Raw genomic sequence first — 24,261 nt, forward strand, 5'->3', positions numbered from 1 at the left:
TCTGTCCCATCAGGGCCCTAATGTTCTTCCTCTTCTTGTGGCATTCTTACTCTGCTCCCCTGGTGTAGAGTCTCTGCTGGGTAGGATGCTCCAATCGGCTTCCTAGGCCTACTCCTCTCCAGAGTTCGGCTCCTAATTGCCAGAGATCACTTTCTGCCAGCAGTGATTCCATTGCCAGAGCTCTTCCAGTTTCAACTGACTTTGAATCTGGTATGCTTGACTGCTTTACAATTCTATCAAGTTTGATTGAGGACTTTCTACGTACCACCTAGGAAGCAAAGATGCATGAAACTTCTCTATGTTTGCATCTCCTTTGCATTTATTTGTTTGTTTGCTTTGTTTTGTTTTTGCAGGGCAATGAGGGTTAAGTGACTTGCCCAGGGTCACACAGCTAGTATCAAATGTCTGAGGCTAGATTTGAACTCAGGTCCTCCTGAATCCAGGGCCCATGCTTTATCCACTGCACCACCTAGCTGCCCCTCTCCTTTGCATTTAAATAAGGTGTAGAACATATATTTGTGATCTCCTATATCTGTTGAGTTCCATCTACATACTTCAATGTACTTCATTGCTAACAACTGCCCAGATACATATAGTAAATATCTACCTGGGAAATAGTAGGTGGTTAATAAATACTTGTTGATAGATTGGTGATATACACAAATGCATATAGCCCTTTGTATATATTTGCAAGCACTACCTACCTATAACTGTATTGGGATCAGGTCTGTGAGTGGGCTATACTTCCAGCCTGGGTGAGATGAGATCCAATTTAAAAAAAAAAAATCTACACACACACACACACACACACACACATACAGAACAACAACAACAACAACAAAAGGAAAGGAATGGAAAGGAAAATGGAAAGGGGGAAAAAAGAGAAAAAAGGTAGCCTAATTCATATGAGGGAGAGTAGGGGGATCCCTAATAGAGAGGGATGCTATCACAAAGTTTAAGGGCTGAGACAGCAATAATGTGAAGTGTGGGCTGAAATAAAGTTTGGAGGATTGTTGGTTTAAGGACAGGGAGGAATTAGAGCCAGAAGAGATTCTCTATGTTTGGTCTGTCCTTGACTCCATTCTACTGTTGTATTAGCAATGAACTGGCAAGAACGATGACTCAGAGTCACATACAGTTCAGTGATTTATACTGATAGCAGCTGTGAGTAGAAAAACTGCAGCATCAAAATCTGGTCCTAGATCCTGAGTTTCCCAATTGTTTCTGACTTTTATATAGAAAAACAGATAGAGGATACTTGGGAGTACCAAATGTTGGAGACACTTTCTAACTCCAATTCTGAAAATATCTGCAAGTATTCCAGTATTAGGGGTGCTTAGAGCTACTAGTAGGAGTGGCTAAACCCAGGCTCTTGAACTATAATAAAGAATTCCTGGGTTTTGGGGCATGCATACAGATTGGTTATGGGTTATTGGTTATGCTTAGATCTTGGAGAAGGCATAAATGTGCAGTCTACGTGGTAGTCATTTTAAGATATTTTATTTTATTCTCTTTGATTCTATGATAATGAATCCATTACTGCATACATTTAAACTATGCTCATATGACAAATCCATTGAAATATAATAGGGAAGGGAAGAGGGAAGAGCTTTCCTTATGTGTGGGAACTGAGCAAGACTTCCATTGAATTAATCTAAACAGACCATATGCCAAGACTAATGGGATAAGCATTGCCACCTACAAAATAGGTGGAGCTGGGAGTTAAAGGTAGTAGTTCTCTGACAACCATATGGGCTGCTGAATGTATTGTTCAACTTGATCAAAGTGGGACTCTGCTCTGCCTCAAACTTCTAATACCTCTGAGTAGGAGAGAGGAGTCAAGTGAAAGCGAACTAAGATTTATTTGCTCAAAGTTGATAAAGAGGAGGGTTGGAAAAAGAAGGAGAACAGGTAGTCAAACCAAGTATTAGCTTGTCAACATAACTTCTTGGACAGGGACAGGTTTACCCCAAATCTGAATGAGCCCTTAGTACATTTCTGTTTCTAAGGATTTATCAAATCAGAGTTATACATGCAACCTCAGTGCTCTACCTTAAATATATACTTATGTGTGTACATTTATGTTCATATGTATGTGTTTATATGTGTGTATAAAAGTATATGTGTATATATGTGTGTGTGTGTGTGTGTGTGTGTGTGTGTATGTAATCCCACTTCTAAAATCCTCTAGGATGAGGCTTGGGGAAATGAGAGTTTTGTTCTCTTTGAGTCTGAGAGTCTCTCCAGGTTATTGGGTATCTCTTCATGCTCTTTGAGTACTGAAGTTGTATCAGGCACTTCTGCTTTCCAGCTTTTTTTTTCCCCCCAAGAGATAGGAAGGATGATTTACAACCCCATATCAAGTGGCTAAAGAAAAAGACCCTGGGAAGATACCTAACCACTTAAGAAATGTTAAATAACCTTCCTGGTTTTATCCTTTGTAAAATGATTGGTTTGGCCTAGGTCAGGGGTTCCCAACTTAGGATACATGAAGAAGCTTGGAAAAGGGGTATAGAGATATCTACCTAGGGGCAGCTAGGTGGCTCAGTGGATAAAGCACTGGCCCTGGATTCAGGAGGACCTGAGTTCAAATCCAACCTCAGGCATTTGACACTTACTAGCTGTGTGACCCTGGGCAAGTCACTTAACCCTCATTGCTCCACTCCAACCCCCCCAAAAAAGAAAAAGTACTATTCTATTGAAATATTCTAAAAGTAGTAGTGTTCATGAAAATATTTATGGATTGGAAAGACAATAACTGTATATTGAGAAATTTTATTTCCTGAATAGTTTTTTTTATGAAAAATAATGATCTAATTTTATTTCTTATATGTATGGTAAACTCTAAAATGGATTTCTTTTCCTATTGAATACAGGTTACAGGAAGAGTACCAGGACTGAAGGATGATGGTAAGCCTTGATCTGGCAGGGGTTCTTTTTTTTTTTTTTTCCTTTTTTTTTTTTTTTTTAGTGAGGTAATTGGGGTTAAGTGACTTGCCCAGAGTCACACAGCTAGTAAGTGTTAAGTGTCCGAGGCCAGATTTGAACTCAGGTACTCCTGACTCCAGGGCCGGTGCTCTATCCACTGTGCCACCTAGTTGCCCCTGGCAGGGGTTCTTAATCTTTTGTGTGTCATGGACTCCTTTGGCAGTCTGTTGAAGCCTACACATCCCTCAGAATAATGTTTCTTAATGCATAAAACAAAATACATAAGACTAAAATGAAACCAATTACACTGAAATAGTTATTAAAATAGTTTAAAATCAAGTTCATGGATGCTGTCTGAATTCTAGATGATGATCTCCAAGATTCTTTCCTACTTTACCTCTATCTCTGACTCACTGGTCAAGATGGGAGAACTGGAATACTTCTTGCTCCATCATTTCCACTTCCAGGCTCTCCCTCTACCACCATCACTTGTCTATCACTATCTACCATCCTTTCTCTATGATCATCATACTATAACCTTTCCTTTGAAGTTCACTCAATCCGTATCTACAACTTTATCAAAATTTGGGTATCTGTTGTCCTTTCACCTCCAGGATAGTGACCTTTCATCAATGAGCTCAGTGTCAAGGTCAAAGTCTCTCTCCTCTCTAACTCCTTCCCTCATATTGGTGAACTTCAGTATACGTAATGATACTCCCTCAGACACTTCACCCTCCCAGTTCTGCAACTTACTCATTTCCCATTATCTACTCCCCCACTCTAGCTCAGCTACAAATAGAGATGGTCATACCCTTGACCTCAACATCATCCACTATGAATCTGTTACGTAATTTTAACCAGGGCCCCCGATACAGCAAAGCATTCCTTTCACTTGAAGAGGTGGCCCTTCTCTGTGCTAAAACAAATCCTTCTAAATGTAAAAGTCTTCTTCAACAGATTGCCCCCATTACTATCACCCCCACACTCTTATGTTCAATTTTTCCTTGTTGACTGACTGAATCCCTACTGCCAACAAGCATGCTCAAGTCTATTCCATCAAACCCTTACTTAATCTGTCCATCCTCATTAGCTATATTTCAATATTTCTCCTTTTTGTGGCTAAACTCCTTGAGAAGGCTGCCTACAATTGATACCTCCACTTTCTTTCCTTTTACTCTGTTCTTAGCTTTTTACACTATGGCTTCTGACTTAATTTGAATTCAACTGAAACTGCTCTCTCCAAAGTTACTGATGATCTCTTAATTGTCAGATCTAATGGTCTGTTCTCAGACCTCATTCTTCTTGACTTCTCTGCAGCCTATGACACTGTGGATCCCTCCTTTCTCTTTGATACTTTCTTCTCTTTGAGTTTTTGTGACATTAATCTATCCTGATTCTCCTACTGAGCTGACTCCTCTTTTTGGAGGTCTCATTCTCCTTTTTTGGTTCTTCATTCAGGTCACTCCTACTAATCTTGTATGTACTATAGGGTTCTGTTCTAGGTTTTCTCTTCTCCCTCTATAGTATCTCACTTGTTAATGTCATCATCTCTCAGGGACTTAATTATCATCTCTATACAGATGATTCTCAGATTTACTTTTCTTACCTCTTTCCTAACCTCTAGCCTCGCATCTCCGATGGCCTACTATATATCACAAACTGTATTCCAATAGACATTTAAAACCCAACCACGTCTAAAACTGAACTCATTTTCTTTCCTCCAAAATTCTCCCCTCTTCTCCATTTCTCTATTACTACTATCAAAGGCACTAGTATTCTCAACCTAGGTGCCATCTTTGACTCCTCACTCTCATCTTCCCCCACCCCAATCCAATCTGTTGCCAAGGCCTGTTATTCTCCTTTCTTAGTATTTCTCATAGATAACCCCTCCTCTCCTTCATCATTGCCACCCCCTCCTGGTGCAGACACTCATTACTCCACCCTTGGAACTATTGCAATTGTCTATTGGTTGGTCTTCCAGTCTCAAGTCTCTCCCCCCTCTACGACATCCTCCACTCAGCAGCCAGAAGTGATCTTCCTAAACTCCAATGGCTCCCTATAAATTCCAGGATCAAATATAAAATCCTGTTTGGGATTTAAAGGTCTTCATAACCTGCCCCTCTCCTAGCATTCTAATCTTTTTACATCTTACACCGCATAGAATCACACACACCAGCCTCCTTGCTGTTTCTTCCACAAGGTACTCCTCCCAACTCCTGCATTTTCACTCGTTGTCCCCCATGTCTGGAATTTTCTCTCTCCACTTCCTTCAAGTGCTGGCTAAAATTCTGCCTTCTGCAAGAAGCCTTTCCCAGGTCTCCTGAATCTTAGTGCCTTCCCAATGAGATTACCCACAATTCATGTGCTTCTCTCGCTGCTCCAGAGCTGTTTGCATGTTGCATGCATTGGGGGGTGGGGTGGGGGAGGGGGTGTTCTCCAGAGCAGAGGTTGTCTGTTTATTTGCTTTTCTTTGTATCTCCAGAGCTTAGCACAGTGCAGGAGCTTCATAAATGCTTGCTGACTGAGGTTCTTTCAATCAATCAATAATTGATCAGCATTAACTAAGTGTTTACTCTATGCCAAGCACAGTGCTAAGAGCATATTCCAGCGCATATCCTGTGATTTTAAAAATATTTGTAGTTGACAATTTCGGGAAGAAACCATCCATTAAGGAAGATGGAGGAAGCCTGAGGAGGCCATTTAGAAGTGGGACATCAGTATAGCGTGGAAGGCTCTTTTGTCCTTTAGTTGAAGGCCATGCGGCGCTCCGAGTCAAGAGTATTGAGACCTGAAGCATGCGCAGTGAAGCCAAGGAGACTCCTATTCCCCGCCCCCCCAACATCTGGTGTTTGAGGCGGAAGTAAGCCCTGGGCAGCTTCCGTCCTTCCCCTTCCCTCCCCCCCGCCCGGAGCTCCTCCTTTCCCCGCCTCCGGGCTCCGCCTTCTTCGGGGCACGCATGCACCCCACGGGTCTTCGGCGCCCCGCCCCCCTCCCCCCCCCGGTCTTTGGCAGCGCGCGGGCGGGCGGTTTGAAAGTGATGGCGGAATCCGATCCCTTGGAGACTACCTTCCAAAGGTCTTTACACATTCAGAAGCTAAAAGCCCGAGATGTCACGGAGGAAGACATCCGGCGGTGTATGCAAAAGCAGTCGAAGATCATTAATGGCCCCGGAACGGGGAGTGACCTGGATGCGCGGCGGCAGGAGATGCCGTGCGTGTTCCTGTGCTCTCGCTGCCAGCGGCCCCTGGGGGACTCAATGAGCTGGGAGGGCACAGACTTTGACGGCAACTGCTTCTTCCTGAACGGTGAGGGCGAGGGGGGAGGGGACCGGAGGGGGCCGGAGGGGGAGGGGGGAGGTAGCGGGAGGGGACGGGGGTGGGGGGGCTTTGAAGGAGGGGGTGGGGAGGACTGTAGAGCGAGAGGGGAGGGGGAGGGGCAGGGAGTGAAGGGAGGTGTCCCAAACTCTTTAAAAATAGATTTTATTTTCAAAAAATATATATATTTTAAAATTCCCCCCCAATTACATGTTAAAACAATTTTCAAGGGTTTTTTTTTTTTTGAAGCTTTGAGTTTCAAATTCTATCCCTCTCATCCTCCATCCTCTCTCCCCCTCCCTGAGAAGGAAAGCAATCAGATAGAGGTTATACATGGGCAATAGCTTTGGGACCCCCTTCACCCCCCCCCCCCCAGGTCTCTTGACCTCACTTTTTTTTTTTTTTAGTTTTTTTTTTTAGTGAGGCAATTGGGGTTAAGTGACTTGCCCAGGGTCACACAGCTAGTAAGTGTTAAATGTCTGAGGTCGGATTTGAACTCAGGTACTCCTGACTTTAGGGCCGGTGCTCTATCCACTGCGCCACCTAGCGGCCCCTTGACCTCACTTTTTAAAGATGAGGAAGACAGCTTCAGACCTTTACCTGTGTGGATCACCTAGGGCAAGTCAAGTCACCTCTCTTTTCCTCATCCTTAAAATGGGGATGATAACAGCTACTTTGAGGATCATTTGCAAACCTGATCTAACCTTCGGCAAATTACAAAAAAGTTTATTGACCACAGGTTAAGAACCTCGTGGACTAGATCTGAGAGGTCTCTTCCAGTAGTTTATATGCTATCCCCGGTTTAATGATGAAGAAAAAAAGCTCAGAGGTGACTTGTACCCACAGGTGCTTGACTAATGAATAGCTTAGATCCTCCGACTAAGTTAAGGATTCTCACAGTTAAGAGGATCATGTTGGACCATTTGTATGTAATATTTCTTTTTTTGCAAACTGTAAATTTTTTAGTTAATTTGAGATACTAGTATTTACATTAACATTTTACTCTAACGGTACAATTACCTAACACTTACTTTTGGTGAATAATGTATTTCAAAGGACTCTATTTAGCCTCTAATTTCAGACTCATCAATCATTCCCTTCCCTTCCTCCCCCGACCCCCCCCCCCCCAAGAAAACCGTTAATTGCCTGTTTTGTGTAGACTACTGTGCTGGGTGAGATTCAAAGTTTATAATAGACCTGGTGCCTACCCTCTAGGAGTTTATAGTTTAATAACGGGGGAAAAGACACCAACACAGTTGTATGATGTTGTAGATTATAGTCACTTACAATACAACATATGCTATGTGAGATCCAAGCCCAATTTTAGTACTTGCTGAAGTACTACTTTAGCACCAACTCTGAACTTTGAGATGGTGCTGGTATAATATTTTATTAGATGTGTGCTAACACGATCAAGTAGACCTAGCTGTAATTGATATAAATGGCCCCTGAAGTATTTTTAAATACAAAATATTTTTCTCTGCAGGAATTAATTTTCAACTTTTTGACATATATGGAAAGAATGTTTGAAAAATACTGTGTAGTCTTGAGAAAGAAGACTGAAGTCCAAATTATGAAACCAAATGGGGGCCATGTACTTCTAATCCAAGTACACCATGTTACAGACATTTGCAGTAATCTACTTTATAGTGTTGTCTAAGAAAATGATTATACTATTGTTGGTGGTATTATACTACTCACAAGCCTTGTGAACTTAATTTTTGAATAAATTTTTTATTTGTAAAATGAAGACATTGGATTAAATTAACTATTATATCTTACCTAGCTCTAAATATTCTAGGAGGACATCAATAACCAGCAGTTACTTGTTTCTCATTCTAGCTGTCTCAGCTAATGTTTATGTGGATAAGGAACAGAAGCTATCCACTAGAAAAAATGAATATGGCTGGTAAGATGAAAGTTAAATAATTATCTATGTATAAAACTTAATTTAACCAACATTTTCTAAACATATGGAGGACACTATGATAGGCATTAGGCATTCAATGTAAAAATGAAAAAACTTCTGCTCAAAAAAGGCATACTGTTCTGTTGAAGCAATATAATAATTACATACATACAAGGTAATCTGACAAGGGGAGAGAGCATTGAGAACTTACAGAATAAGGAAAGGTTTCATGGAGGAGGTATACTTGAACTAATTTTAAAAACAAAATTTCTTCTTTATTGTGATCTTGATATACATGAATATTTTCATATGCAAAGAGCAGAAAAGGAAATGTATGTGAAACTGAACTTCCATTAAATATAGTTTGGCTTTAAAAAATTTTTGAAGTAATAAACATTTTTATTTATAGTTTTGGGTTCCAATTTTTATCCCTCCTCCCCTCCCCCCCCCTCCCCCTTCCCTGAGGTGGTAAGCAATCAGATATGGGTTATACATGCATGATTTATTACCATATTAGTCATTTTGTATAAGAAAACTTGAATAAAAGAAAAAAATAAAAGTGAAAAATAGCATGCTTCAGTCTGTGTTCCATCAATAATAGTTCTTTCTTTGGAGGTGGATAGTATGTTTCATCAATAGTCCTTTGGGATTGGCATGGATCATTGTTTTGTTGGGGATAGTTAAGTCTTTCACAGTTCTTCATCAAACAATATTGCTGTCTCTGTGCACAATGTTCTGGTTCTGCTCACTTCAGTATGCATCAGTTCCTACAAATCTTTCCAGGACTTTCTGAAATCATCCTGCTTGTAATTTCTATGTGAAATACTTTATTCCATTCCACTTATCCCTTTCCCTTTCTCCCAGTGCATTCCCCTCACCCATTAATATTTTTTTAAAGATATTATCCCTTCATATTCAACTCACACCTGTGCTCTCTGTCTAAATATACTCCATTCAGCTGCCCTAATAATGAAAAAGTTATTATGAGTTATGTAAGGGGCCTAAAATTCTAGCTATGATGTCTAAAATCTAATGAGTGGTTGCCTTAAATTAGAAGCTTTAGGAAGAATTTAGACTTTTAAGTGTTTATTAAAGTGCATCAGAAGTTGGTGAGGAGAGAGAAAGAGGTAAAAGGCAAATTTCCTCTAACTATCTAATAGACCCCAGCATCCAACCTGCCAAGCTGAGGTCAGGAACCCCAAAGACCCTTCCTCAGGGGCTTCTCCCAGAATCCCCCTTGTGAAACCTGAAACAGGACCAGCCACACACAAACACAGCTCCAAGCTAATTGGTTGGTAGCTCTGATTGACAGGTCCCATGGGTGGTTCTATAGATTTAACTTCCAGATGCTAAAGTCACATGGTTTCCAAGTCACATGCTTTCTCCTCATGGCGGAACTTCCCTGCAATATCTCTCCCAGCAGGGGGTGTCATTCCAGTTCTCACAGTTACAAGTATCATCTTGCCATGTAGGAATGTAAACAGTTTAACCTTTTAATATCCCTTATGATTTCTTTTTCCTATTTACCTTTTTATGTTTCTCTAGAGTCTTGTATTTGAAAGTCGGATTTTCTATTTAGCTCAGGTCTTTTCATCATGAATGCCTGAAAGTTCCATTGAATTTCATTGAGTTCCCATTTTCCCCCCTGAAGGATTATACTCATTTTTGCTGGGTAGGTGATTCTTGGTTGTAGTCATAGTTCCTTTGCCCTCTGGAATATCATATTCCAAGCCCTCCGATCCTTTAATGTAGAACTGCAAGATCTTGTGTTATACTGACTGTGGCTACATAATTCTTGAATTGTTTCTTTCTGGCTGCTTGCAATATTTTTTCCTTCACCTGAGACCTCTGGAATTTGGTTATAATATTTCTTGAAGTTTCCATTTTGGGATCTCTTAAAGGAGGTGATTGGTGGATTCTTTCAATTTGTATTTTACCTTCTGACCAATTTTCCCTGACAATTTCTTGGAAGATGATGACTAGGCTCTTTTTTGATCATGGCTTTCAGGTGGTCCAATAATTTTCAAATGATCTCTCCTGGATCTATTTTCCAAGTCAGTTGTTTTTCCAATGAGATATTTCACATTACCTTCTATTTTTTCATTCTTTTGGTTTTGCTTATTGTTTCTTGGTTCCTCATAAAGTCATTAGCTTCCATTTGCTCAATCCATTTGCTCAATCAATTTGCTCTAATTTTTAAGAAATGATTTTCTTCAGAGAGCTTTTGTACCTCCTTTTCCATTTGGCCAGTTCAGCTTTTCAAGGCATTCTTTTCCTCATTGGCCTTTTGTACCTCTTTTACCATTTGTCCCAGTCTTTTTTTTAAGGTGATATTTTCTTTAGTACTTTTTTGTGCTTCCTTTACCAATGGGCTTGGCTTTTTAACAATATAATAATTTATTATGGTAGTTCTTAAACTGGCCTCCTTGTATATCCCCTTCTTAACTTCTGCTCTCTTCTTTGTTTATTTTAGATGTTTCATTAATTTTTTTTTGGCATTACTATACTATCCCTTCACCCCCTATAACTTCTCTTTCCTATCTTTATCTATTCCTTTTATATAGCAAAATAGTAGTCATCACATTCATATACATTATTAACTTGTCTAGCCATTTCCCACTTGATGGATACTCCCTTAATTTCCAGTTCCTTGCTGCTACAGAAAGAGTAGCTTTAAATATTTTTGTACATATAGGTCCTTTTCCTCTTTCTTGAATTGCTTCAAAGTTTAGACCTAGTAATAGGTGGGTCAAATGGTATGTACACTTAGTAGCTTTTTGGGGCATAGTGCCGAATTGCTATCCAGAATAACTAGACCAGTTCAAAGCTCCTACCAACAGTGAATTAATGTGCCTGTTTTCCCTCAGCCCATCCAATATATGTCATTTTCCTTTTATGGCAGTTTTGCCAGTCTGATAGATTGAGGTGGAACCTTATAGTTGATTTAATTGGCAGTTCTCTACTTATTAATGATTTGGAATAGTTTTCATATGACTATTGATAACTTGGATAAGTTATTTTTGAAAGCTTCCTGTTCATCATATCTTTACCATTTATCATTTGGAGAATGGCTCTTATTTTTATGAATTTGAATAATTTCTTTCCTCTATCTTGGAAATGATACCTTTATCAGAGAAACTTGCTGCAAAGATTTTTACCCCCAGTTACTGATTTCCCTTGTAATTTTAGCTGCATTGATTTTGTTTGTGCAAAAAATTTATATAATCAAAATTGTTCATTTTATTTTCTGTAATCATCTCCATCCTCTGTTCAGGCATGGACTTTCTCCCCATTCATAGATACGAAAGGTACTTTATTATTTCCTGTTCCTCTAACTTTTTATGTTATGACCTTTTATATCTAGGTCATATAGCCATTGGAAACTTATTTTGGTATTTGGTATGAGAAGTTGTTCTCTACCTAATTTCTACCAGACCATTGTCTAGTTTTTCAAGTAGTTTTTGTCATTAAGTGAGTCTTTACCCTCAGTAGTTGGGGTCTTTAGTTTTTACTTGCTTCTTTATGTATTATACCTGATCTCTTCCACTGATCAACCTCTCTCCCTCTCTCTCTCTTTTTTTTTTGGTTGGGCAGTGAAGGTTAAGTGGGTTAAGTGACTTGCCCAAGGTCACACAGCTAGTAAGTGTCAAGTATCTGAGGTCGGATTTGAACTCAGGTCCTCCTGAATCCATGGCCAGTGCTTTATCCACTGTACCACCTAGCTACCCCCCTCTCTTTTTTTTAACCAATACCAAATCAGCCTGATAATTGTTGCTTTGTCAAATGGTTTGGGATCTGGTTCTAAGTCCCTTTCCTTCCTTTCTTCTCCCTGCCCTCCCTCCTTTTATTTCTCTTTGCCTCAGTTTCCTTTTCTGTAAAATGGAGATAATAATAGCACCTACCTCTCAGAGTTGTTGTGAGGATCAAGAGATCATTGTAAACCACTTAGCACAGAGCCTGGCACTTTGCAAGCATTATATAAATGTTGGCTGTTATTGTTAGTTGTTATTATGTGTCAGGCATGGTTCTAAGCTTTGGGGATACAAAAAGAGGCAAAAGACAGTCCCTGCCCTCATGGAGCTTACAGCATACTAGCCAGGTTACCCTGAGCAAGTCACTTAACCTTGGTCTGCCTCAGATTTTTCAACTGTGAAATATAGATAATAACACCTTGTGAGGATCAAATGAGATAATATTTCTGAAGTGTTTTACAAAACTTGAAGCACTATATAAATGCTAGCTACTATTATTATTATCTTGAATATGGCTTCTTCATATTTGAATTTTGTCTTCCTGGCCACTTGTGCTATTTTTTTTAAACTATTAGCTCTGCATTCTGATATTTACAATTTGGTGTTTTCTTAGGATGGATTCTTTATGTTTTTACTTTGTCTTCTGTTTCTGATAGATCTGGACAATTTTCTGATTTCTTGAAATATGGTATCCAGCTATTTTGTTTGCCATGGTTTCAAGAAATTTGATGATTTATTATTTATCCTTGTTTTTACAGAATAATTTTTTTTCTACCTTATATGTTCTTCTGTTTTTTCAGTCTTTTGACTTCATTTTCATTTCTTGTTTACTGGTTGAATTATTTGTTTTTTGTGTGCTCCATTCTGTTTTTCAGAAAGTTCAGTTCTTGAGTAAGATTTTCAATGTTGTGTTCAGCTCGATTTAATATTTTATCTTTTGCTTAATTTTTTATGACCACTCTTGGAGCCCTTGTGACTAAATCATTCTTTTTTAATGAGGCTCTGTTTTTATTTTTTGTGCAATTAACCTTTTTGTTATTTCTTGAACCACATTTTTTCATTTTTTTCTGTTTTGTTCTGTTCCCCCTCCCTTGCCCTCCCTCCCCATGAGACTGTGCTAGAGACAGTCTCTACTTTATGCTGTATTTAATGATGGTAGAGACAAGCCCTGTTTGTTTCTGCGCCCTTTGTAGTTTAGATGCCATTGCCACTGCTGTTTTGGATGAGTATCTGGGACTAGGTTCTTCTTTTTGTGGAAATGGTAAAGGGTTGGCCTCAACTCTTCTCTGTTTCATTGTACAATCCATCACTGAGAATTCATTCTGTGTTCTACTGTGGCCCTGGGAAAGTCCAGTTAGATATATTGGAGAACCACTTCTCTGTAGGCCTCCTACAAATCCTCCTGGCACACATGCCATTATGCTGGCCTTGTCTTTTGCTCTTAATGTTGTGAGAAAATTATTACCAGTGCCACCCTGCTGAGAGAGCCTGGCTGAAGGTCAACCCAATGTCAGGAAGTTCTTGGCTGAAGGTCAACCCTGCATCAGGAAGTTCCTTGTTCTAGCTGGAGGATCTGAGCACCGCGTTCTATTCATGGACTGCCTTCAAGTCATGTCAATCAATGGACTTGAATGCCACCAGCCAATTAGCTTGAAGAAGTGTGTAAGGATCGCCTCTTCCGGGGGAGGGAGGCGGAAGTAGGAAGTTCGGCTGGCTCTCTAGCTTTTTTTCTTTGGTGCAGGAACTGGTTGTTGGTGGCAGAAGAAGTAGGCCAGACTGAACTCTTGATCTCTCCTCTAGGGTAGATAGGTTTCCTGTTTTTCTGAACTCCACATGTTCTCCTTGCTAACCTCTAAAATACTTTAATAAATGCTTAATGCCTAAACTGTTGCTGAAGCTTCTAATTTATGAGTAAATCCTAGCTAGCTTTCCCCACACTGGGGACAGAAAAAAAAAAGACCACACATTAGATTTTTAAACACCACAATGTGAATGGGAGCAGTCTTTGTCTCTTGTTGCTACCAAAACAGGTGAGCCCTGAGTACTGACTAATGCTTCTTCTAGTATAGTGCCCCTCCACACATTTCAGGCTCTATGAAATTAGGCTGGGTTTGGAGCTCAGAGCACTCACAGGCTACTAGCCTTGTATGATTGAGCTTAGCTCAGGTTCTTCTGGTGGGTCCTGGCTCAGAATGCTCACAGAACTATTGACCTACTTCACTTGGAATGCCAGCAGACTCCAGACCTTTAATCTTACCTTGCTCCCCTTTTGAGACTCTCCTCTGAACCATGATAAGCTTCTTTACTTCTTAAGCAGTCCTGGACAGAATAGAGGAACTTAACTGCCCTTTTTCTTTGGTGTTCTTGATCACTGATCTTTCTGGTGCCCTTTTATAAATGTATGTGCTGCAGTCTGTGTGGGAGAGCTGTGCTTCTCTTTGATCTTCTATATTGGCGTCTTAGTCAGAAGTTCTGTACTGAATCATGAAGGTAGTTAAGGATTCTGAGATTCAGAGGTGAGGGTGTAAATTCTAGGCATGGGGAATGCAAATTCACAGAAGTGGAGGGTTTGGAGTGTTCAATATGGCTGAACAAACAGATTATGGGGTGTATCATGAGGTAAAGTTGGATATATGGGTTTAAGCCAGATTTTAGAGGACTTTAAACACCAAATTTAGGAGTTTGTGTTTTATCCTATGGGCAATAGGGATCCATTGAAGGCTTTTGGTTGGGGGTGTGACATTGTGGGAAGGGTGGATTGGAGGAGACAGATTAGAAGCAGGGAGGCTATTATTATCCTTTGGTTGAGAGTGATGATGACAGCCTTTACTTACTTGAAGATCTTAGCAATTATGCCTAAAACTTCACTGTATTTTATGGCTTTGACAGCAGTGGCAACTTTTTAAAAGTTGGGATTTAGGGTTGGGTTAGCAGACATTGGCTGAACTCCAGTTTTCTCAATGGCACAAGCCATATTAAAGTGTGTTGATGTGTGTTCTCTGCTATTCTTGGCTGTTTGGTGAGGGAGACCAACTAGCAATATTCCAGCAGGGATGCTGTGAAAAAACTGAATGGATCCGTTTCTCTCTTCTTTTGTGAACCAGCTCCCTTAGCTCCCATTGGTTGTTGATCTGTCTTGGAGACTCACACCACCTATTCCTGAATTCTCCAGTTAGTAGAATTCAAACTGATATTACTGTACTGAGATTTTAGTCTATGAGTTTATAAATGCTGAGGGAAAATGGATTAAATGGGACATCAAAACTGGTAAGATTAGTTAAAGATGGTTTACTACTGAGGATATTCAGTATTGACGGAGGAAGTTAGAGACATGGAATAACAAAGAAGGGGTGAGGAGAATGAAATGTACACAGATGCGAAATAGAGAAGTAGGAGGCTTTTTTCTGTGTATAACAGTAAGGGGAGTACAGGATCATTCAAGCATTTAAGAGGCTACTAGGAACAGATTGCTTTGCTATAAGGTGGGCAACTAATTAAAATTCCAAGATGCCTTCAAGCTCAACTAAAGTAGTATCTGCATGAGGCCTTTCCTGATCCCCTTAGTTGCTGATGCCTCTCCCCCGGGATTACTTAATATTCACTATATGTTTATATATATAATATATTATATGTAACAGACATGTATTTTTATATACATGCACACAAATACAAAGTGTATTCACTTAATGTGTATATACAGTGAATAAGAAAGCTTGTTGATGTTTGGCTTGTGATCAATGTAACATGTTTGAAGAACTTTAGTTTTGAAGAATAGTTTCTGGTTTTATAACAGTTGAAATCTTTTTAAAAATCATGAATAAGTATTGTCTTTTCTAAAGCAATGATTTTTCTTTAGCATGATTGAGACTTTGAGTTGCAATGGATGTTCACTGAATATTGGCCAAATATACAGATGTACACCCAGACATCTTGATTATAAGAGAGACTTGTTTTGCTTCAATGTTTCATCAGTCGATGGGTAAGTCTATTTTATGACGTTACACTTAAAATTGGTCCTTGGAAAATAAAAGGATGTAAAATGAACTTGTAAGTATTTACAGACAGTTTTCACTTTACAAAAATTGCCTTATGAATGCTCCCATGACTGGCGGCAGGGGCAGCTTCTGGTACAGCCTCACAAGGATCCTTTGGCTTTCCACTCTGCTGTGGGGGCTGCAGGGTATCGATGAGGTGGGACCATGCAAAGCCTGGGGAAAGTTAAGTGAGAACTGGCTGTAGTTTGATTCTTCTTGCAAAGCCAAAAGTAATTTATTATTTAAGTTGGCTTTAATTTTTTTCCATGTCAAATGGTGGAAACTATACATGATTTGTCAAAAGGGACAATTACAAATCGAACAAATGTTAATGACTTTAGTTGGAGAGATATGTAGGCTTTCTTTTCTTTTCAGAATATTATCATTTGCATAGTTTCATCTCAATGTGTTGTCAAGTTGGTTATCAGCATTATTGGGGGCATACATCTAAATCTCTCATTGTCTTTCCCCTTGTCATACAACACATTTGAAGGCCATTGCCCTTGGAGAAGGCAAGTTCATTGGAATTTTAGCATAAACAAAGCATAATTAGTAGTACAAATCTGCTACCTATGAAAAGAATCCTGTGAATACTGATATATAACCATTGCTTCTCAAGTTTGGGTATTCAAGTCTTCTGTCCCAAATCTTTTAAGTCAGTGCTCAAATTCTTTTTAGACTTTTTTGGCCAATAGAATACTTGGAAGCTGAACCTCAAAAAAAAAGTTTGTTTGTGTGTTTGGTTTTTTTTTGGTTGAGAGAGTGGAGGAGAGAAGAACTGATGGAAAGATCTGGCATATGACCAAAAGGGAGATATTTTTAGCTCATTTTGATACAAACCCAGTCAAGTATATGGAGAACCAATATAAGCAAAGAATCCCAATATAATTAAAATGGAATTTATCACAGTGATCCTAAATGGTATAGGATATCTAGATATTTCTGAAAAAGAATATGGGAGACCAGCCGAGATGGCAGAGTAGGAGGAAGCACTATGGCAAAGATCTCAGACAAGCACCACAAGATGGGATTGTGATTGGAAATCTAAGGAGAAACCTTAGTGGCTCATCTTTCCAGCACAAGATCACAGATCCATAAGCAAGTGATGAGGGCTGGAACTGAGGAACAGAGGTGGGTCAGGATCTAGGATCCAGACCCCAAGAACATAACTGGTCCACAGTGCTCTGACATCAGAGAGGGGATTAAGATTTCAGTCCAGCATTGGGGTACAGGAGATGCTGCATTGTCACTAACTGTAGAGAGGGGGCCTTGGCCTCAGACCCTATGTGATATTGGGCACTGCAGCATTGCCTGTCCCTCTAATCCAGAGGGGATCTTTCAGAGTCATATTTCAAGAGAAGAACAGAGCTGTAGTTCTGTCCCTCAGACTCCAGAAAAGGGGGAATAAAAGTAAACAGACAATATGTTGCTCTGAACCTGTAGAACCTTCCTGCCAGTTGACAAGATTTGGGGGCAGCAACTTGCTCCTGGAGCTCCACTCAAGGGCAGATCTGCAGTTGTGTTGCCTAGACTCAAATCATGTTTGGGAAAATGCAAAGCCAGGAGGGCAGGGAATATATCATGACCTTGACTAGACCACTTAGGGTCTTCTGAAAGTTTGCAGTTTCATGGCTTCAGCATGAAATGCTTGGAGAATGTAACTGCAGACCACCAGATGACAGGCCAGTACTATACAAGGCTCTGATAGTTCCCCAGAAATGCAGAGAGCCTAATCAGTAATCAAAAATGGCTACCATATAACCTAAATAGAATTTGTATCAAAGACCCTAAACAGCGTAAGACACACAGATATTCTTGAAGAAGAGTATGGCAGGGGATTAACCATTGATACCTGTCTTAGACCCAATAAAGTTCGTCTCAGAGTTACTTGAGAAGCATAAAAGAGCCTGCAGAAAGAAAAGAGAAGGAGGCAGAACATTCAAAGAGCTTCTCTGCTTGATTCAAGGAAAAAGAATGAGGTCAAAAGTCTCCAGAAAACCTGATAGTTTAGACCAGAACATGATCATAATGACATTCTTTCTTATTAGAATCCAGTCTGCTTATTTCTCCTTCCAGAAGTAGTGCAGTATCCCTTTCATGTTTTGAAACAAGGGAATTCTGCCCTCTTAATGGATAGAAAGTTACCTTCTCTGTCTAGACTAACTGGAGACCACAGTTTTGAATCAAGGGACTCTGTCCGATTCATCCGCCCCCCCCCCCTTTTTTTTTGCAGGGCAGTGAGGGTTAAGTGACTTGCTCAGGGTCACACAACTAGTAAGTGTCAAGTGTCTGAGGCTGGATTTGAATATCTGTCTAATCAAAGATGTCTCTGAAATCACAATTTTAAGGCAGAGTAAAATATTCTGCTGTAAAGTTCAATTTATATTCCTTTTTAAGAAGTCTCTTTTCTGTAGCATAAAGTATCTTTGAAGTTGACTTTCTTCAGAAACTATAAAAAATGGTCTTAAAAATCCTTTATTTTGACCCATATACTTTGAATCAGTTGTTTTAGTTGATTGGTTTTATTTCCAGTAATTTTTTTTTTGAGATTTTAAGACAATTAAAACATAAATCAGTCTGTAAAGGCTAAAATTCTAGCTAGTCTGTCTAAAATTTCTGATGAATGGTCGCCAATAAATTATAAGCTTTAGCAAGAGTTAGACTTTTAAGCATTTATTAAGAAGAATAAGAATTTTCTAAAGAGAGAAAGGCCTAGATTCCTCTATCTATTAGAGGGAGAGCACATTTCTAGCTCCTTTCTGCACAGGAGTCCTCAGGTAAGAGAATGAGTCAGAGTACCAGCCTCCCCCTTCCTTCTCCCACAAGTAAACGTCACTTCCTGATGCCAAAGAAAAGACGCAAGGTCTTGCCCTCAGAGACCTTCACCTCATGGCAGAGCTTTTCTACAGTAAGTTTCCAGCAGGTGGCATCATTCCAATCATTACAGTCCCCGCTTTGTTTCTTCAAGAAACGGGGCATTTCCTTGATGAAATAGTCAAAAATAACAGAATATAATAACCTATGCTAACTAACAATATGTTAATAACAGTATAGAAAAAGGAGAGAGGAAAGGCCTAGATTCCTCTATCTATTAAAGGGAAAGCGCATTTCTAGCTACCTTCTCTACCAGAGTCCTCAGGAAAGAGAGTGAGTCAGAGCGCCAGCCTCCCCGTTCCTCCTCCCACAAGCAAATGTTACTTCCTGACGCCAAAGAAAAGACGCATGGTCTTGCCCTCAGAGACCTTCACCTCATGGTGGAGCTTTTCTACAGTAAGTCTCCAGCAGGTGGCGTAATCCCAATCGTTACAAGTCTGGATAGAGTTCTGTTAACTAGAAGATGAGTATTTTCTTGTTCAGTGTCTAGGATGCTTCTAATGGCAAAACTAGTCTCTTTTTTTCTTTGATGGTAATAGAGTGTTAAGAGAGCATTATGGGGGGCAGCTAGGTGGTGCAGTGGATAAAGCACCGACCCTGAATTCAGGAGTACCTGAGTTCAAATCCGGCCTCAGACACTTGACATTTACTAGCTGTGTGGCCCTGGGCAAATCACTTAACCCCCATTGCCCCACAAAAAAAAAGAAAAGAAAAGAAAAAAAAAAGAGAGCATTATGCTTTCAGCTTTAATGTTAATATTCACAATATTGTTCACATATTGACTTTATGTGCATTGTGACCATGTTATATTTTAGTTACATTCTAGGTTCTGCTGAAAATGAAGCTGTGCCTGAAACGGAAGAGCCTATAACTCTTGATAAACAAGATGTAATAGAAAGTGTTTTAAAGAAGGTAATTAGTTTCATTTACAAGTTTTATCTCCAGGTATATAGAAGACCTTAAGTTAAACTAACAAATTTTCTCCAGAAAATGATGATATTCCCTACCAAGTTGACTGCTTTGGTGTGTAAGCCCACCTTCATAATTTACATAGTGATTGTTTCACTTGAGTTTGTTATGAAGCTCTATTCAAAGTAAAAGGATTGATATTTTTTTCTCTTACTTTATGCTGCCTTATGACAGGGGGTGGGGGAGACAGACGACATGAATTACACACCAGAAATTTTCTGCCCTTTTTGTCACCATAACTTGAAGATCTCAGGTTCATTGATTGTGTAGTTCATAAACCTTTGGAGTTTAGTTTTGTTTTAAAAACCATACAGATAGAGGATCGAGTCTGTGGAACTTTTCTTCTAATATCAGAGCTGCTGCTGCTATTTCATGTGTAATTTAAAATTCTAAATGTGGGTTCTAATCTGTCCCCCCCAGTTTTGGGGGGAAACTGGCTAAAATCACTGATAAATGAGTTTAGGCTTTTTAAGGGTTTATTAAAAGATATAAGATAGTAAAGAGAGTGAAAGATTGAGAACAGATTTCTTATAGCATAGAAATCCTAGCCTTCCTAAACCTCCTCCTTGTAGTCCTGCCACCATTCTGATGTATGAGTATGAAGTCCTCCGCCAGCATCAACTTCCTCCTTCATGTTCTCCTCCCAGAAAAGGGAGGTTCTTCAAGCTGATTGGCTAGCATCATTCAAATCCATTGGTTCACTGGACCCAAAGGTGGTCTTGATGTAAAGTTCAAAGTTTTTAGCTTCTAAGAAGGGCCAGCCAGATGTGCTTACAATCTAGTTAACTGGAAGTAGGCTAATCAGCAGTCAATCCCTCTCACTTAATTCATTCAGTTTAGATTAATCTCCAGGTGGGCCTTTGAGTATCTGCTAAATCCCCTTATCAACCACATTCCATTATCTTGCCACATTCAGAAGGTAGGGTTATTCTACAGCCAAATCTCTGTCATTTGGGTTAGGTTCTGGGAAGCATGATGACATAGTAGGAGAGCTGGATTTGGAGCCAGTAGTCAGGAATAGTCAATACACATTTATTAAGCTCCTACTATGTTCCTGGAACTGTGCTCAATTACTGGGGATCCAAAGAAAGGGAAAAGACAGCCCCACCCTGCAAGGAGTTCCTGGTCTAATAGGAGAAAACAACACATGAAAAGGACTGGGGGCATGATGTGAGTTTCAGAATTGGTTTCATCTTGCAGAATAAAGAGTTTCTGGAGATCATGAGATCCAGGAAGGAGGTCAGGGGTAGGAAAGGAAGAGGTGAAGTGCTTGAGCCCCCTCCTCAAAGAAAGGGTCTGGGAGGAGCTCTAAGATGGTGACCCCTCATGCTCCCCAGGCAGAGGAAAGAAGGGACCACAGGAGCAGAGGGTCCTGAGGACATGTGAGCCAGGCCTTCTCTCCAGATTCTGCCTCGACTGTATACTGCCTATGTGGTCTTGGAGAAATTACTTAGCCTCTCCTGGCCTTAGCTTTCTCATCTGTGAAATTGAGACTATTTATTTCAACAGATAGTAAGGGCCGATTGTATACAAAGCATTGTGTCTGTGGGCACGTAAAGCTAAAAACAAAGTTGTCCTTGCTCTTAAATCACTTACCTTCTACAGGTGGCTTACAGCATGCATGCACAAAGATAGGGAAATGCAAGGAAGTTTGAAGGGAGGTGGTGGTCAGAGAACACTTCCTATAAGAGGCATCAGAGCTGAACTATTGAGGAAGATAAGGATTTTGAAGTGTAGAGTGAAAGTATTAATTCAGGCTTTGGGGACAGCCTGGGTAAATAATAGCTAGCATTTATATAGCACCTACTCTGTGCCAGGAATTGTGCTAAGCACTTTATAAATTTTATTTCATTTAATCCTCACAACAACCATGAGAGGCAAGTGCTATTATTATCTATGTTTTACAGTTGAGGAAACTGAGGGAGACAGATTAACTGACTTGCCTAAGGTCACCCAACTGGTAAATGAAGCCATATTTGAACTCAGGTCTTCCTCATTCCAGGTTCAATGCTTTGTCAACTGCATGATGAATGTGTGGGGGTGGAGAATGGAGTGCTACATTTGGGTAATAGCTAGTTGGCAGTCTAATTTGGCAAGAACATAGAATTTAGTTTAATAGGGTGCTCTCAAATGCGTCAGTATTTTATCCTGGAGGCAGAGTCATTGAAGGGATCCCAGTGCAAGTTTTTGGGCAGGGGAATGACATGGTCAGATGTGTCTTACTAGAATTTTTTTGTCAGCTGTGTGAGGAAAATAGAGAGGATACAGACTGGAAAGAGTCCTGGTGAGAGGTGATGAAGACCCTTTGAGTGGAGAGGAGACATATAAGACATCTCTGCTAGAGGGAGAATTGACAAATTGACAATGAATTCAGTGTGAGTGATGAGGGAGAGGAAATAGTGGCAACTCTAGTTAGGAATCCGGGAGGCTGAAAGGATGGCAGTCCAGTTGGGCAGAAATAGAGAAGGTTTAGGGGAAAAGGTTATGGGTTCTATTTTAGATGTAGGGGCTAGATGAGCTCTAAGGTTTTAGTGTATAGGATAGCCTGATCTTGTTTGTGAAAGCCTAGTCCCTCACTTTTTATCCTTTTCCCTTTGTTCTTTTTTTCTCTTCCTCTTTGTATTTCTCATTCCCTTCCTTCTCGTTCCCTCTCCTCATATTTCTGTTAGAAATTTCTATTCACTGTTAGAAAATTTCCATTAGAAAGTCCAACAGAGGTAATTAAAAATTCTTCAATTTCAGGTTATGATTCTAGGTTATCTTATCAGTAACACCAACACATTGAACTTGGTTAGATACTTTTTGCCCCACTTGGAAAAACAAGAATCTTTTCCTGACTGCTGTTTCAACTGGGGATTTCTGCTAGGCTCCATGGTTTAGTAAACAATTTCCAGGAAGATCAGTGTCTACATTTACATATATACATAGCTTAGTTTGAGACAGCAGACAGAAAGAATAGTGTTCCTACTACCGGTGTAGTAGAAAAAGGACTAGCTTTGGAGGCCAGAGTCCTAGTTTCAGATTCTAGGTGTACCTCTTAATGTTCTGCCACCATGGGTAAGTCATTTTGCTGAACTGAGCCTCAATTTCCGAATCTTTTGAAATGAGAGCATTGCACTAGATGATCTCTGAGGTCTAATGCTAAGTCCTGTAATCCTATGAGTGATAACCAGAAACTATAAAAACAAAAAACTGACAACTAATTGAAATATTTCTTTTTAGGACCTAATACAAATTTTAAAAAATGATTAATGAAACATCCATATACATTTTGAACTAAAGCAATATTTCATTTGTTTCAAGTTCTTGAAAAAGAATAAACAAGCTTTACTGTATAACTTATGAAATACTACAAGGCTGTACAGAAAAGTAAAAGGTGATGAACTCTTAAAAAAACCCTGTCTATATCTTCATCAGAGTCTGATGAAAGCTTCACATTTAAGGAAATTATTTTTATTTCAATACATCTTTTACCTATTATAGAATAAAATTAGACTTACAGATTAATAGTAGAATTATACTTTTTATCATTTTTCTTATAATTTTTTTCTAATTTATCCAACAGCTGCAAGTTATCATGCATGGATTGGAGCTACGGGTGTCCCTGGTTGAATCAGTTGTTTCAGGTCTTTGTGACACAACATGAAAAACATTTCACCTTTTTTTTTTACTACTACTTTTTTCCCCTCTGGATGTATTGTAATTTGTTGGTGTACCATTTTAGCAGAAGTTATATGTACTCAAGGCAATTTTATCCCCAAGTTATATTTAAGTGAAAAGAGCTTAATCAGTTTTGTAACTATTGATGTTACTTTATAACTGTTAATTATGGGATAAAAGTTTTTCTATTTTGAATTACAGTGCTAAAATTATGTTTATAAAACATCACTTCCAGAAACTATAAAGTGTGGGATTCAAGAGTTTATTATGAATTCCTCGACCCTCTTTTCTCCCTTGTTATCATTTTTATATTCCTTGACTTCATCTTCCTTATACTTTTTGTTGTCTATTCATCTTGACAGCTAACTTAGCTTGATTGGGGGATGGGGGTGGGGGTGGGGGTGGGGAAGCATGTTATAGAAAAATCAAGTCTATTATCATGAACAAATAAATGACTTATGACAGCTTTTGAGTACTTTGGATAAAATTTAAGATTAGTTGGAACTTAGATTTTTTTCCTTTGATATGTTAGTATATTCTCTGGAATTAACATGAAAATTTAAAATCATTAATCTCATGTGGAAACATTGATTGAATTATGTATCATTGCCATTTAAAAATAGGTGGAAAATTATGCTCACAGACTTAAGTGTAGGAGGATGAGCAAAAATCCTGGTCAAAAAATATTTATTGGTCACTTTCCATGGGTAGGGTGCTGTGCTAGCTGATGTTACTGCCAAATTAAGTCCCCTGAGGGGTCGGTATAATGGTCTGATTAATGAAAGATTCTTCTTTGCCCAAAGAAAGTCCCAAAAGGGGGA

The 24,261-nt window shown here is 39.4% G+C and overlaps 1 protein-coding gene across 1 annotated transcript; it reads left to right on the forward strand.

The window, feature by feature from the left end:
- The first annotated feature begins 5,905 nt into the window (after window positions 1-5,905).
- Window positions 5,906-23,817, forward strand: MIS18A (MIS18 kinetochore protein A). The gene is made up of 5 exons (XM_043996129.1): window positions 5,906-6,233; window positions 8,085-8,151; window positions 15,760-15,882; window positions 19,627-19,723; window positions 23,346-23,817. The coding sequence occupies exons 1-5, from the start codon at window positions 5,966-5,968 to the stop codon at window positions 23,424-23,426; spliced, it is 636 nt and encodes a 211-aa protein (XP_043852064.1). The 5' UTR covers window positions 5,906-5,965; the 3' UTR covers window positions 23,427-23,817.
- The last annotated feature ends 444 nt before the right edge of the window (window positions 23,818-24,261 follow it).

This window comes from Dromiciops gliroides, chromosome 3, assembly GCF_019393635.1.
Source record: "Dromiciops gliroides isolate mDroGli1 chromosome 3, mDroGli1.pri, whole genome shotgun sequence".
In the NCBI taxonomy this organism is placed as follows: Eukaryota; Metazoa; Chordata; class Mammalia; order Microbiotheria; family Microbiotheriidae; genus Dromiciops; species Dromiciops gliroides.